Source organism: Danio rerio, chromosome 9 (genome assembly GCF_049306965.1).
Source record: "Danio rerio strain Tuebingen ecotype United States chromosome 9, GRCz12tu, whole genome shotgun sequence".
Classification (NCBI taxonomy): domain Eukaryota; kingdom Metazoa; phylum Chordata; class Actinopteri; order Cypriniformes; family Danionidae; genus Danio; species Danio rerio.
In genome coordinates this window covers 40,650,961-40,665,000 of record NC_133184.1, presented here as the reverse complement: position 1 = coordinate 40,665,000, position 14,040 = coordinate 40,650,961, and the positions used below count along the sequence as shown (strand labels likewise).

The 14,040-nt window shown below is 36.2% G+C and overlaps 1 protein-coding gene across 50 annotated transcripts in view; it reads right to left on the bottom strand.

Annotated features, from left to right (window-relative positions):
* map2 (microtubule-associated protein 2) overlaps positions 1–14,040 on the bottom strand; it is a 208,839-nt gene that overhangs the window by 42,488 nt on the left and 152,311 nt on the right. For 44 of the 50 annotated variants that reach the window (XM_009304861.4, XM_009304864.4, XM_009304863.4 and 41 more), the window contains 2 exons: positions 6,885–6,989; positions 2,840–2,914 (listed from right to left, as the gene is read on the bottom strand). In XM_009304861.4, coding sequence (XP_009303136.1) covers positions 2,840–2,914; positions 6,885–6,989 — 180 coding nt within the window. The remainder of the gene's footprint in view (positions 1–2,839; positions 2,915–6,884; positions 6,990–14,040) is intronic. The other 6 variants (XM_009304865.4, XM_073912934.1, XM_073912939.1 and 3 more) reach the window with 1 other exon arrangement.

Genomic DNA, 14,040 nt, shown 5'->3' with positions numbered 1-14,040 from the left:
GTATGAGTTGCGTAACCTATTACTATTACTTTACTCGGTTGGTTTGAGTTCTCTTCATTTATTGGGGTTTACTGTGCTCAAATTGCTTAAATTTACTCGAATGGATTAAGTTTACAGTATTTATTAGGATTAGTTTTTGAACTTGAATGGTTTGTTGCAAATACATAGAAAATATACTAACTGTAAGAAACTTTAATGTTTCTTATAACTTGTGTGAAAGTACAATGTCAAAACATTGGTGAAATAATGTTTCATTGTCATTAAGAGTATAGCAAATATGTTTATATAAATATGAAATATCACACTTACTCTGACCTGCAAAAATAATGTAAAATTCAAACAGAGTTTATGCGGGTTTCAACAAATCAAATTTAAAATGTAAGACTTTAACGCATTTTTAAGACTATTATTACTAAAATTTCAGACTTTTAAACATTAAAATACTTTTATTAAAATTCATTATTTTTAGCCACATATTTTAAATGTGCAAAACAAGCAAACTCTAGTTGTAAGCATACACGTTTTCAAATTTAACCTTTTAATAAATCTTTTCAAATTTAATAAATCTTTATTGCACTTTTTCATGCTTACAAAAAAAAAACTTTGCCTATTGTCCAAAAAATAGGACTCTCTGGGTATAGGCCTGTTTCCACTGAGTGGTACGGTGCGGTTTGGTACGCTTTTATGGCCGTTTCTACTGTCTATACTGTACCACTTTTTGGGTACCCTTTTGAAAGGGTACCTATTGTAGCACAACAAAAGGGTACCAAAAGGCAGAGCAAGACACGCAGCTGAAGGCTATCGGTTTACAGCGATATGTCATCTGCGAAGATAGGAGAAGAAAAAAAAAAGAAAGTGGCACTTTTAAATCCACAGCCGAGACATTACACCGTAATAGACACATACAATAACAAGCCATGGTCGACCCGAGCTCAAACAAACCCTGTCGTCTTGATGAACAGCCACAAAGCCAAGTAGAAGAGCAGAATCTACCCTGCTTCACTTTTCTACCCGGTTTCACTTTCTTTCATGCGCAAGCTGCGCATCTAATTTGAAATAACAAAATTCTTGAGCTGATGATAATAACGTGCGCAGGATTATTGAAATGCTTCTGACATCAGATTCTTTCAAAAACAGACAAATGCGAGAGTGAAGCACGAAAAAACTAAAGCAAATGATTATTTCAGCAACCTAAAACATGAACAAACTGCCATGTTTAGCTATTATCATCACCTTTTGGACTATTATGAACTCGGAATGACAGATTTTTTCTAACAAGAGGTTACATGTGCTGGTGAAGATTAAAGATACAGATGAGAGGGTTCACCCTATCATTGATCTGCAGTTACAATCAAATCTTGTTCATAGAAACGTTAGTAATGAACATTTATACACAAATATTTATGTGTATAGCTTCTGTTTTGTGAGAAGTGCTTCTCATATGATAGGTTAACAACCTGTACAGCTTTTCTTGGACATTTCCTTGAGTGAGAATGACGTTCACTGAAACTCCACCACGCCCACCATTGGTACCCTTTTGGCAGTGGAAACACAAGCCTGATGAAGGTGACCTGTACTGACCCATACCGTACCACACCTTACTGTATCACTCAGTGAAAACGGGCCATAAGATTACTTCCAAACAAAACAAAGTTGTTCAAATGTAAAAAAAAAAAAAAAAAAAAAACAGTTTGTAAGTAGAAAAAAGTATGACAACTATTATTTTAAATTGTACTCAATAACACAAGTAACACATTAACCATACTCAAAAAATTACTTCTGCTACTTTCTTCAAACTACTTTTTTAAAAATGAGTAGAAACAACGCAATTTTTAAGATTTTTTTGGGACAACTTAATTGTTATATGTTCAATCCACTTAAATTTGTAAAACGAATCAGTTAACTTTGTGTTGGGACAACATGTAGGAATTGTGTGGAACCCAGCATTTTTCTTTTACGGTATAAATCAATTCGATGTTGACTTTAAGAATCCACTTTATGTGCATTTGGCATTAGTGAAAGTGTTAAAGGCATTCCTGTTCAGTAAAGCACCTTCAGAGAGTAATCTGAGAATGGCATTGACCCATCAGTGGCAGCAGAGACTAACACAGTCAAAACGACGAACGAGCACAAGCCCTCGACATGAACAGCACCTACAGCACAACACAACATGCAAAACTGCAGACGAGGACGCACAGAGGAACTGAGAGAGGTTTGAAACAGTCAACAGATCTCTAAAGAGGGGCTTTGGAGAGAGGATGAGCAGGCAACCTGAATGCAGCACAGTTTCAGTGACAGCCCTGCAAACAACAGCTGGAAGTGAAACAGCGCAGCATTCAGTTCAAAGGTTTCAGGCTTTCATGCAGGGCGGAGTCTGGATCTATGACTGGGCGGGGTGTAAGAAAGGGGGTTGAGATTGATTGGTTAGGAGGACCAGAAAGGGGGGGGGGGGTCACTGTGGCGTGGTTTTTTTTTAAGCTCCCGGAGTTAGCGGTGATGAAGATGAGGCCATGTTTAAGAGCTGGAAATGCCGGATGAGGAAGAGGAGGCTGACTTGAATGATGTCAACAAAGGAGGCACAGTTGTTCCTGCAAACACAACTCCATCAATCTTTGGACCGGCCCCACAGATCGAAGCGGGCATCAGTGAGAAGGGTGAAATCAGCCTGGAAGAGGGGGGACTAGCAGATGTCCTCCCAGTAAAACACCCTCATTTAAGGTCGAAGAGTGACCGGAATACTCATGGGAGGGAACAAAAAATAAAAAGTGTGGTTTTTCAAGTTCTTTCAGTGTGTTTCACACCTCACCTCTTTCCATACACACATGAAGCATGACCCTACCTTGATCCAAAGGCCCGAAATGCTCTGCTGCTGGAGACGGAGGAGGTGAGGGCGGCAGGTTTGCGGAGTCTTCCACTGCAAACAAATAGACAAAGATCAGAGATCAGTACAATGTTTGAGATCAGAACAATGCCGTCCCCAATTGCGGCTATGTTCCAATGCTTATTGTGTTGCATACATAGGATTATTGAGAAGCGGTCGTAGGAGACATTTTGAAAATGCAAGCTTCTAAATTACTTCCTAATTCAATATTTAAGGGTGTTTTCACACCTTTTAATTTTTTTAAATTCGCACCTTAACCAAATTTAAATTGGGTGATTTTATAAGGGTGTGAATTAAAAAAATTATAACAATAATAATATTGTTTTTTCTAGAGAGTCAAGCAATATTCAGGCACAGAATTTAATACTATTATTTTACATTTCACAATAATGAAATGTAAAACAACCCTAAATAGTATTCATTGTATTAATAATTCAGTAGAACTATTCTTCATTAAAGTTACAAATGTACTTTTTGTGTGCGTGAATGCTTTAAACCAGGGGTCACCAATCTCGGTCCTGGAGGTCCAGTGTCCCTGCAGGGTTTAGCTCCAACTTGCCTCAACACACCTGACTGAATGTTTCAAGTATACCTAGTAAGACCTTGACTAGCTTGTTCAGGTGTGTTTGATTAGGGTTGGAGCTAAAATCTGCAGGACACCGGCCCTCCAGCAACAAGTTTGGTGACCACTGCTTTAAACTATCTTGAAATGTCTTTAAAACACAAAGTTTCACTCTGTTATGGTTATATTTTGCAATTACATCACAAATCTATTGTTTTCTCAATTGTTGTGGTGTTCAACTATAATCCCAACATTTTAAATCCTGCGATGTGTCTATTGCATATACACATTTCGATGTTGATGCTGAAATGATATATTGCGCAGCCTTATTCTGGAGTGAATCAACTTTTGGATTACATTTGTATGGCAAAACCAGTAATGAGCAGCAAATGATGAAAAGAAGTAGAGAGAACATGGTTAGGAAATACAAGTTGGCTTTCATGTGCCTTTTTTAAAATCTTATTAATGCACAGTTGCATATAATGTCATATAAAATCACCCCAGTGGGCATCGTTTACAAGAAAAAATACATTCAAGAACAAAAACAGCTATGTATCTTAAAATGCAATTAAACTGCTTATTAAGGGGCACCGGGGGCAAACGGTTTTATAACAATGGATTTCAATGCAAAATTTCCACTCAAAGATATGAATGCATGGTTGTGTGTGTATGTGTGCGTCTTTTCCAAGGATATGCTGAGCAGAGAGGAGTCTGGGTTTAGGATTGGTATGCTGAATACTTTGTCGTCTCTAATCCTTTGAGCTTTTCTGACAGACCGACTCAACATCAAGCGTGTTAGTGCAGAAATCATTATCTAATTTTGCTGACTAATTCCGGAACAGCAAGAGAAACTTGGAGCTACAGATTGCATAAAATTGTTCCCTTTTTCTTTTGAAGTCTGACAAAGCAGCGTGTGAGGCGTTGGACTGCATATGTAATGAGAATGACTGCAAAGGATGACTTGCAATTTAGTAAAACAAAACAAAAAAAAAGATCTAAATGCCATGCTATGCAATTCATTTTTGCTATATTGGCTAAAATAAAGATTTATAAAAATGAATTATCACATTTTTACATGCATTCATAACATTTACTTTCAGCATCATACCATACAGCCAGCACAAAGCCAATGTTAAAGCAAAGTACTGTTGCAACAAACAAATGAACTTTCCAAACCATAAAAACACATCACAGAAAGCATGCAGAACAACCAGGAAGAAAAACAAAGTCCACCTTGCACAGCCATATAAAACAGAGAATGCTCATACACACACACACACACACAAACATAGACTGCGAGAGATGGCCAGGAGCGGTTGAATACAGAAACCAAGCAGAGAGAGGCTTGGACAGGCCAGCTGTCAGGGCAGATATGCCATCATGAAGGAAAAGAAAGTGTGATGTGTGGTGATGCTTTCCACAGATTCGATCCACAGCATGAGGAATGAACTGACACGACGACAATGCTGATCACAAACCACAGGGATAAAACAAGCAAAAGACGTCTCTCCATCTCAATGTCTGACAAATATGAAAATATGTAAACATTTAAAGGAACAGTTCTCCTGAAAATGAATATGAACTGAAAATCTTCTTGGTTTATGAGAAGCAGTGATGTCTGTAGTGTAAAAAGGTTTTAATAAATTAGTTTTAATTCAATAAATTCACAGAAACACTTAATTAATGACCCATTTTTAAATCTTAAAAAATGTGTAATTATAACTTTGTGTAACTTAAAGGTGCAGTAGGTGATTGTCTTCGGAAATATTTACTGTTGTGCTGGTTAAAAGTCTCTTCACATGCCAATAGTGATGATTAAAGTAAATGATCTAAATATATATACATGTACTTTTATATTCTGGGTAAAGCATAAGACTAAAAAATGTTTATCCACTTAAAATTTGTCAGTTTGACAATTGCCATTATTCTGATAAGAAGCCCTAACTGTCTGTAGATTTGTACAACTGTGCAGCCGTTGACGCTGATCCGCCATTTGCGCGTGCACGTCTGCAGTGTTCATGACATCCACACGAAACAGTCATAGAGGTAAAAACAAATGCAGAATCAAAACCTTGTAAAATCCTAAATCAATATTAAAGATACTTTTTCACACTGGAAAAATGACGGCACCATGGCTGAAGTATTTTGTTTATACAGGTAACGTTATGTTTGAAAATTATTTTAGTCACACAAAGTTGATGTAGATTTAGTTGTTTTACAAATGGGTTATATACACAGAAGTGTTGCTCAGCCACTGAAATCTTCCGGTGAAAAATTGATGTTACTATTTTCAATTTCATAAGGGACCTTTTCCAGCATCGATAATGTAGATTTTATTTAGTTTAACAACAAAACATCAGTAAATAGCGCTATTGCACCTAGCCTGCTTTACTGAGGTGAAGTTGCTTTTATATTCACAGTGGTTCATTTGTGAACATTGACAACCTGTGATGCGCTCCCTATATTGTTTACCATGCTACTCTGAATATTCAGTCTGAAATAGCATGCAAGTAATGCTATTTCAGACCGAATGTGTGCGTTCGTTATTTTAGAAAGTGTGGCTTTGAATGGCATTGGTGGGACTGTTTCAAAGATATTATGCTTACCGCTTAGCATTTTGGCAGATCACCTACTGCACCTTTAAGCAGTATATAAAATGCTATGCTTGCGGAATACAATGCAAGTTGTGTTGGATAAAAATGTATGTTAAATGTAAATGTGATCAATTTGTGGTGCTTGCATTCCCATTAACCGTAGAAGTATGCTGACCTTTAAATGTTACAGGAAAAATATGGTAAATGTTCTGAAATATTATCACTAACTTCTTTACATTTTAAAATGCAAAATGGAATTTTCTTTCTGTCACAGAATACCTGAATTTTAAGCAGTATAAATGTTCGATTTATTGGATTTTTAACATACAGTATATCTGTCTTTATTGTTTTTAATGCATCATTGGTGCATAAAAAGTACATTATTGGAAAAATATTGTAAGAAAAAAAATGCTGGTCTAAAACTTTAGAAGATGGCTAAACATTTTCAGATTTAGCCTTTATGTTTAGTGGATGGAAAGAGAGTTTTATAGATTTGTGAATTTAAAATGATATCAATAAAGTTAAGACATTTTTCATTTATAAGTTAACTATTCCTTTAAGGAATATTTGATGTTGCTCTTAATAACCTCGAAGAAATCACTCAGGGCAACAAATAAATTACAAAGTCTACCCAGGATTATGCGTCTATAAACTTCCTCAGTATAAAGTTTAAGCCTTCTGGAAGGGCCTCCAAAAAAAGATTCACAACCTAAACGTTAAAAATGTACCATTTTCACTGCCTTCCATTTATATTTTTCATCTCTGCATTTCTCACCAGCCCCAAAAAAACACTTTTAAGAGTGTGGTCAACCTCCACGTATCCCAGGATGCTCTCCTGCAGGCCTACCTGATGGCAGCCTGACGGCAGTTTCCGGATGCAGCTCCTGCTCTCCCTTCAGTACCGCTACTGCTTCAGCCGTAACCTCCTGCACGATCCGCGCCGACACTTGCTCTGTGCGACACACACACACACACCCTCATATGAGCACGAATACAGCAAAACGTTCACACATACTTTCTCCATAAGTCCAAAGAGGATTTCTTTACACACACTTCTTTAACCACTCAATAAGCCTAACAATGCTCACAAAGAGATACGATGAGCTCGACAAGAGAATGAGACTGAATGACACTGTGAGCAGCTCCGGCATCCCACACAATGTCATACACACACACACACACACACACACACACACAATTAAAGCCCTTAATGATGTTGACAATAAATATTAAACCATTTGAAACAATTTTGACAAGGTCATTCTCAGAGTTAAACAAACACAGACCACTACAAGCAACAGAAGTGTTCATGTCAACGCTCATGAAATGATCATCAAGGTTGAGGTAAATACACCATTTCAATGTAACTTTTTGTATTTTAATATATTCTAAATTTTTATTAATTCAAGTGATTGTTGAGCCATGATTTTAATCTTTAGTGTTAGATGACTCATTATCAGAAATTATTCTAATGTATTGATTTGTAGTCGAGACAAAGATACAGTAATGAAGTGCAATTGGTTCAACTCTGCAGCTAGAATAGCTGATCAGGGGTCAGTTTCTGAAAATCATCGTTAGCCAACTAAGGTCGCAAGTTCTGCTGTTACAAACATAGTTTGTTGGTTTGACGTTTCCCAAATCCATTGCTCCAATGAACATTCGCAAACTTGATTGCAACTACATTTCTAGAGCTGTAGTTAGAAACATAGTTCCTGGTTGTATTCTATTCCCAGTTATCCCAGTAATAACATTAAACTGAATCATTTTATTTCAGTTGTCTTTTTTGTAGCTAAGCAATAAAACAAACGGTTACATTATATTTGAAATGACAGTTCTTCCTCTCTTCTCAGATGGGATGGTGGGCCAAATCAAAGGTTACCATGGGCCAACTTTGGGCATCTCTAACATAAAGGAACACTTAATAAGGCTCATTTTACAAGTCCCCTAGAGTTACACACACGAGTTTTAACAGTTTTTAATCCATTCAGCTCAGCCAATCTCCCAGCCTGGTGGGAAGACTTTTAACTTAGCTTAGCATAAATCATTAAATTGAATTAGACCAGTAGCATAAAACTGACTCTTCTGTGCAGTGCCAAAGTGTACTAAGAAAATGAAACGCTGCCATTTTCTAGGCCGATAATTCTAGGAACTATACTATTATTACTTTTATATTACACAGCACCTGAAAATAGCTTCAAGCTAGGTAACTTCACACTTGACCACCTGCTTGCACAGGAGGTGTGTGATTTTTTTTTTCTTTTCTGGTACTGTCGTGTAGAGTGCTGCTCTTCAGTCCGGAGATTGACAAGCCCTGGACTACACTATCCATTACTGAAGAACATGATACTGTATGTGGACAGAGACCTGATACAAAGTTTACTTTAGTGATTAAATTATTTGGGTTAAATAATAGACACGTTTGACATCAAACTGGGGAAAACCTGAGACAAGTCATTTAATTAAAATTTTTTTTTTATTATTGATCACTTTTCACTTTAGTAAAGAAACACTGTTACAGAATACATATGAAATATCAGCAGCTAGACAACCCTGTATTAAATACATTATTAAATTTAGTCTGCAGTTTGCCTAAATAATATTTCATACCAAATAAAGTGAACTTCTAGCATGTAATTCAGTCTTATCTCTGTCCTTTTAGAGCATATTAATTTAAACCTCCGACTCAGGGCACATAAAACTAAGGAAAACACTCTCAACAGTGAACACGGCAAGAAAATTGGCAGCGCTTTGAGCGAGTAAATTGTCATGGAAACAGCAGATTGGGAAGGTATAAGAGGAGACTGAAACCGATTAAGCAGCGGGCGGAAAACAGCCCACGGATTGGCTGGCAACACGCGTCCAGGGATAGCTTTCACTTTAAAACAGCGCTATTAAAAGTAACTCGCAGCTCTTTAAGACACTAACACACTTGCTGCTTTCTTTCCACACATCTGAGATGAAGAGATGAATTTCAGTGGCATCAATAGTCTGATTTTAACTTCACGAATGGCCATCATCTATAGCTGATCCTTGCCAAAGGCAGCACTTAAAAACAAATGTGTAGGCACTGTGTAGGAGTATGCTTTATACGTGTCCCAAAACCTCAACAAGCCATAGCAGAATGCTCAATCTTTGTTGTATTTGCAATATTAATCGCATAACATGCAGACACGAGACAAGACTTTCCCGTTTAATCGAAGCTGATCAGCTAACATGTGCTCAGACACGAGGCTGACACATTAGCACCGACGGAGAAAAACATTGCAGCAAGGCTTACGTCAAAGCTTTCTGAAGAGATGCGAAGTGATTAAGGGCCATTTGCTACTCCCACTCTCTCTCCAGTGCAAACAGACTGCATGATGGGAGTCAGCAATGCATCGCTTTTGTTTCTTGTGCACTTTTCAGGCACAATTTCCACCCACCTTACAGCCCCAGCTTCCGCCCACCCACTCGAACACACACACACCAACACACACTGAAAAGAAAAAGAGTTTTGTTCAGATCCCATTAGAATAACGTTCACCCACGCAGACTCAAGTTCACGGTACACCATCAACTCGCGGTCAGACTTAGACCAGAGGAGAGCCACATTAAATAGTTCACTCTAAAATTACAATTCGGCCTTTTTCACTTATGTTGTTCCAAACAGATTTTATGTTTTTTAGAATAATAACTTGGTTGCTCTAACTTAAAAGCAGCATTAAAGTATCATAAAACTAGCACACAAATCATTTGGACAAGTTTTTTGAGGTTATACAATAGCCTTATGTGATGAACAAAACAAAAATGTAAGCCGTTATGTGCGGAACATCTTCTCTTTTGTTGAGAAGATTCTTTTTTAAACTTGTTTGGAGTACTAGATCAACCCTTTCATTAAAAAAAGATTCAAGCCAGTCCCAGAATCACTTTTTTTATCTTTATAAACACTTACTCTATAAGTAAATATCCACAAATGTTAGAATGTTTATAAAATACATGTTTTATACTAAGGGCTCTACCATACACCTGGCACAATAAGGCGCAAGATGTGTTTTTCATGATTTGTTGCTATTTTTAGACCAGCACAACCCTAATTTTTCCACTTTGCGCCACGTTGTTTAAATAGTAAATCTATGTGCGCTGCTTTGTGGACTCATGGGTGTTCTGATCTAGAAAGAAGGTGTGTTAAGGCACATCGTTGGCATGTTGCTATTTTAAAGAACTAAAATAGACAGCGCAACTAACCAGCTGGAAGCAGGTCTAAAATCCAGCACAGAGCATGTTAGTTGTGCGACTTAAATGCTTACAAATTGCTTAGTACACACAAAGTACAACAATACCTTTACAAATGAAATAAAATAAACTGATTAATATAATACAACAAATGGGGGGGGGGTCAGTTTATTCATGACAAATTACAATTGTATAATGTTATTATTATTAGCAGTTATATTTATTATATGCACATTTCTATTTGTTTTAATAAAAACAAGCTTAGATTTGTCCATCTGTCGGGTTTTGGAGAAGTATGCATCACCATATATTGCATAAGAATAGGATGTGTGTTTGGATAAAATTCAGTTTTTTGACCACACTTCGTTATTATTGATTCATTTATTTATTTGCTGGAAATTAGAACTGAATTTAAAAATTGTTTGGAAACAAACTTTTGCGCTTAAAAAACAAAATTAAATATGTAGGCTAATGGATGTCTTCAGTGGAGTGCATACAACACCATTTACTTATCCAGGAAAGTAAAGGAGTAAAATGTAGTGTAAAAGTAAAAAAAAGTCATGAGAAAGTAAAGAGGCCAAATGAAAAAGGCTCTTTCTTTATCCTTTTCCACTTACGAATTATGTTATGTAAATAGCAAATGTGCCATGGCGTGACGCAACTGACGCTTAATGGAAATGGGAGCTGAGACTCTGATTGTTTTAATGTACGTTATGCTCAAAACACTCCCATAACTCATTAAGAATAATCATGACCCTGTATGCACCTTGGTGCAAACGGTGTTTTTCAGTCCTTAAAGTTCCATCCATATAAAAAATGATGTGGATTCAAACACAATAAATGCGTGTGTGTGTGTTGTTATTATTAAGATGATATGTACTCCATATCTAATAAGCGTTTTCTGTACAACTTACACAGAATTGAGCAAATACATTCTTTATAAGTTTCCCATTGAAAAACAACAATCTGAATGACTGCTGAACAGTACCCCAAAGCGTCCGTGTCGGGGCGCTGACTATAAGGTTAATGCATTTGTGCCATGCGCTTTAGACTTTGCGCCTTGATTGTTAAAACAGAGCCTAAAAAGTTTAAGAGTATGACTAAGCATAACCTAAAAGTAAACTTTTTTTTGGTTAGTTTATGTAATACATGCTTTGGTCATTATGTATTTATTTTTAATTACATCTAGTTTAATAATAAAACATATTTAAGTTTTCAGTGTTTTGAAGGTGTATTATGACCTATAGTATCCTCTGATTAGCTATTTCAGATGTTACTGTAGGTCAAACTATACAAACTGCATCTAATTTGACTTTACTTTAAGGTTATATGCAGATACAAACACATATTTTACGAGAAAATCATATTGTAAACACTTACGATGTCTATCTGTAATTGTAATCAATTTTTTTCTCACATAGACTGATTGGCATGATTATGCATTCACAACAGTATGAACTGTAGGGTGGTCAAATGCATATTTATATTATCAATTATTTTAATTATTGGTGGTTCATTCCACTGTGGCCACCCCTGATTAATAAGTGAACTATTTTTCAAAGCTGACCCCCCCATATATCTTGTTTTGACATCCTTCAGGGAGGATCAAGCGTTAATTAGGGGGTCATCCCCCAATCCCCCCTGTAATTTGCACTCTGAGAGTAAGTCTAAGAGTATAGCATCATTATCTGTAAAAGTTTAAATGTAAATATACACAATCAAACCAAGAATTTATTGACCTTATTCTATACGAACGAGTTGGCGCAGCCTTTTGATTCTTTTTGGCTTGAGACTTCCGGTCTCGTTCATTTCCATTGATTTGTAGATGTTAAAAACATCTGGTTATGCTGCTTGATGTTGCAAACTAATGCTTTCTTGTGCCAACACAAATCTACAAAGTCAACACATATAAGTGGAGTAAACATTAAACAATTAAGTTGCCCCCAAAAAATCTTAAGAGTTGTGTTGCTTGTTTCATCTCATTTTAAATAAGTAATTTAAACAATTTAAACAAAAATATGGCATAATTTAAAGGACTGTACCCAAGCATGTGATGTCACTTCCTCTGGTGGAAAATTCAGGAAGGCATGCAATTTTGGTAACACTTTATTTTGATGATTTAAGTATTAGTAGACTGTCTGCTTAATATGGGCTGATACTGCTCCAACAGACATTTAACCGACAACAAGAATCTTTGCAAGTACATGTCAACTTACACTAACCCCAACCTTAAAGTCTACTTATAATCTAAAGAGAACTTGTTGGCATGTAGATGCATGGTAACTTCAATTCAACAAACGGACCATCAAAATAAAGTGTGACCGTATTTTTTTTTTTGTCATTAATTTGTACCAATAGTAGACTTATATGTCAACCCTATTATTCTGATATTTCAATAACTTTCTCACTCACTTTTTCAAAATATGACGTGTATATGCATATTTGCAGTTGAAATCAAAATTACTAGCCCACTTGTGAAATTTTAATACTTTCTCAAATGTTTCCCAATTGTTGTTTAATAAAGAAAGAAAACTTTCACAGTAGATCATGTAATATTTTTTCTTCTAGAAAAAAAATCTGGTTTCTTTTAGTTTAGCTGGAATAAAAGTAGCTTTTTATTTTTTTAAATATCAAAAAAACTGGGATTTTTTTTGATTGGCTACAGAACTAACTAGGGATGTCCCGAACAGGTTTTTTGCCTTTGAGTCCGAGTCATATGATTTGGAGTATCTACTGATACCGTAACCCAATTCGATACTTCTATAATATATAAAGAATAAGGAAGAGTGAAGAAACAGATCCAGGATGTTCCCTATTTATTATTTAACTTACCTTATTTTAACATTTAACAACTCCGTTAACAAACAAAGCACTTCTGTGAGGTAGCTTGAACAATCAAGTAATACTCTAACTAACATCAATTCTTCACCTTTGGACATCAGGGAAACAGTAAATATAAAAAAAACTCTAATATAAAAACAGAGAACCTCAACTTTAAATACCCGGTAGGTAATGCCAAGTTTACATATCTCACAGTTTGCTATGGCAATGTCGTAATCAACTTTATAATAGCTCTAGATCACAGACATACTTGTGCTTTCTGCTTTCTGTGTTCTACTTTGCCGGCATTTAACCAATAGCATCTCTGCAACAAAGTGATGTCATGCCGCATGCGTTGCTGTTTCTGTGTGAAGTCAAGAAAGAAGTCTAACTCTGTGCCACCACATAACTAGGTAACATCCAATTCTGAAACCACGTGAACGGGCCCGATTTCCAATCTGGATCTGGACATATAGAACTAACCACTGTTGTCCAATGGCTTGCCAGAATATTAGGATGATTATATATTATTAATAATAACTAAATTGTGCTTTGTCTCTCCAGTGCTTTCATCTATAAATATAGCTGCTGAAAAATCTAACAAACTGCATTATTTCATGAAAAAAAAACGTTTACAATGAAATATGAATTTGAAATAACAATATACATAAACTGATCTTGACAGCCAATTACTGCATGACTCAGCAGGAGGGCAGAGAATATGAAATGACCAGAGACCGAGCAAATCGATTCACTTATACATATTTAGCTCTCTCTCACTCTCGTAGTCGTTCCCAGACAAAACAAACAAATATATGTAAATAAATGACCAGTCATTTCTCTATGCGTCTGTACACCTCTCCCTCTTTCTCTCCCTCTCTCTCTCCTCAACCACCTACTCCAATCATACACCATATACAGTTAAAGTCAGAATTATTAGCCCCCCTGATATATTAGCCCCCCTCTATTTT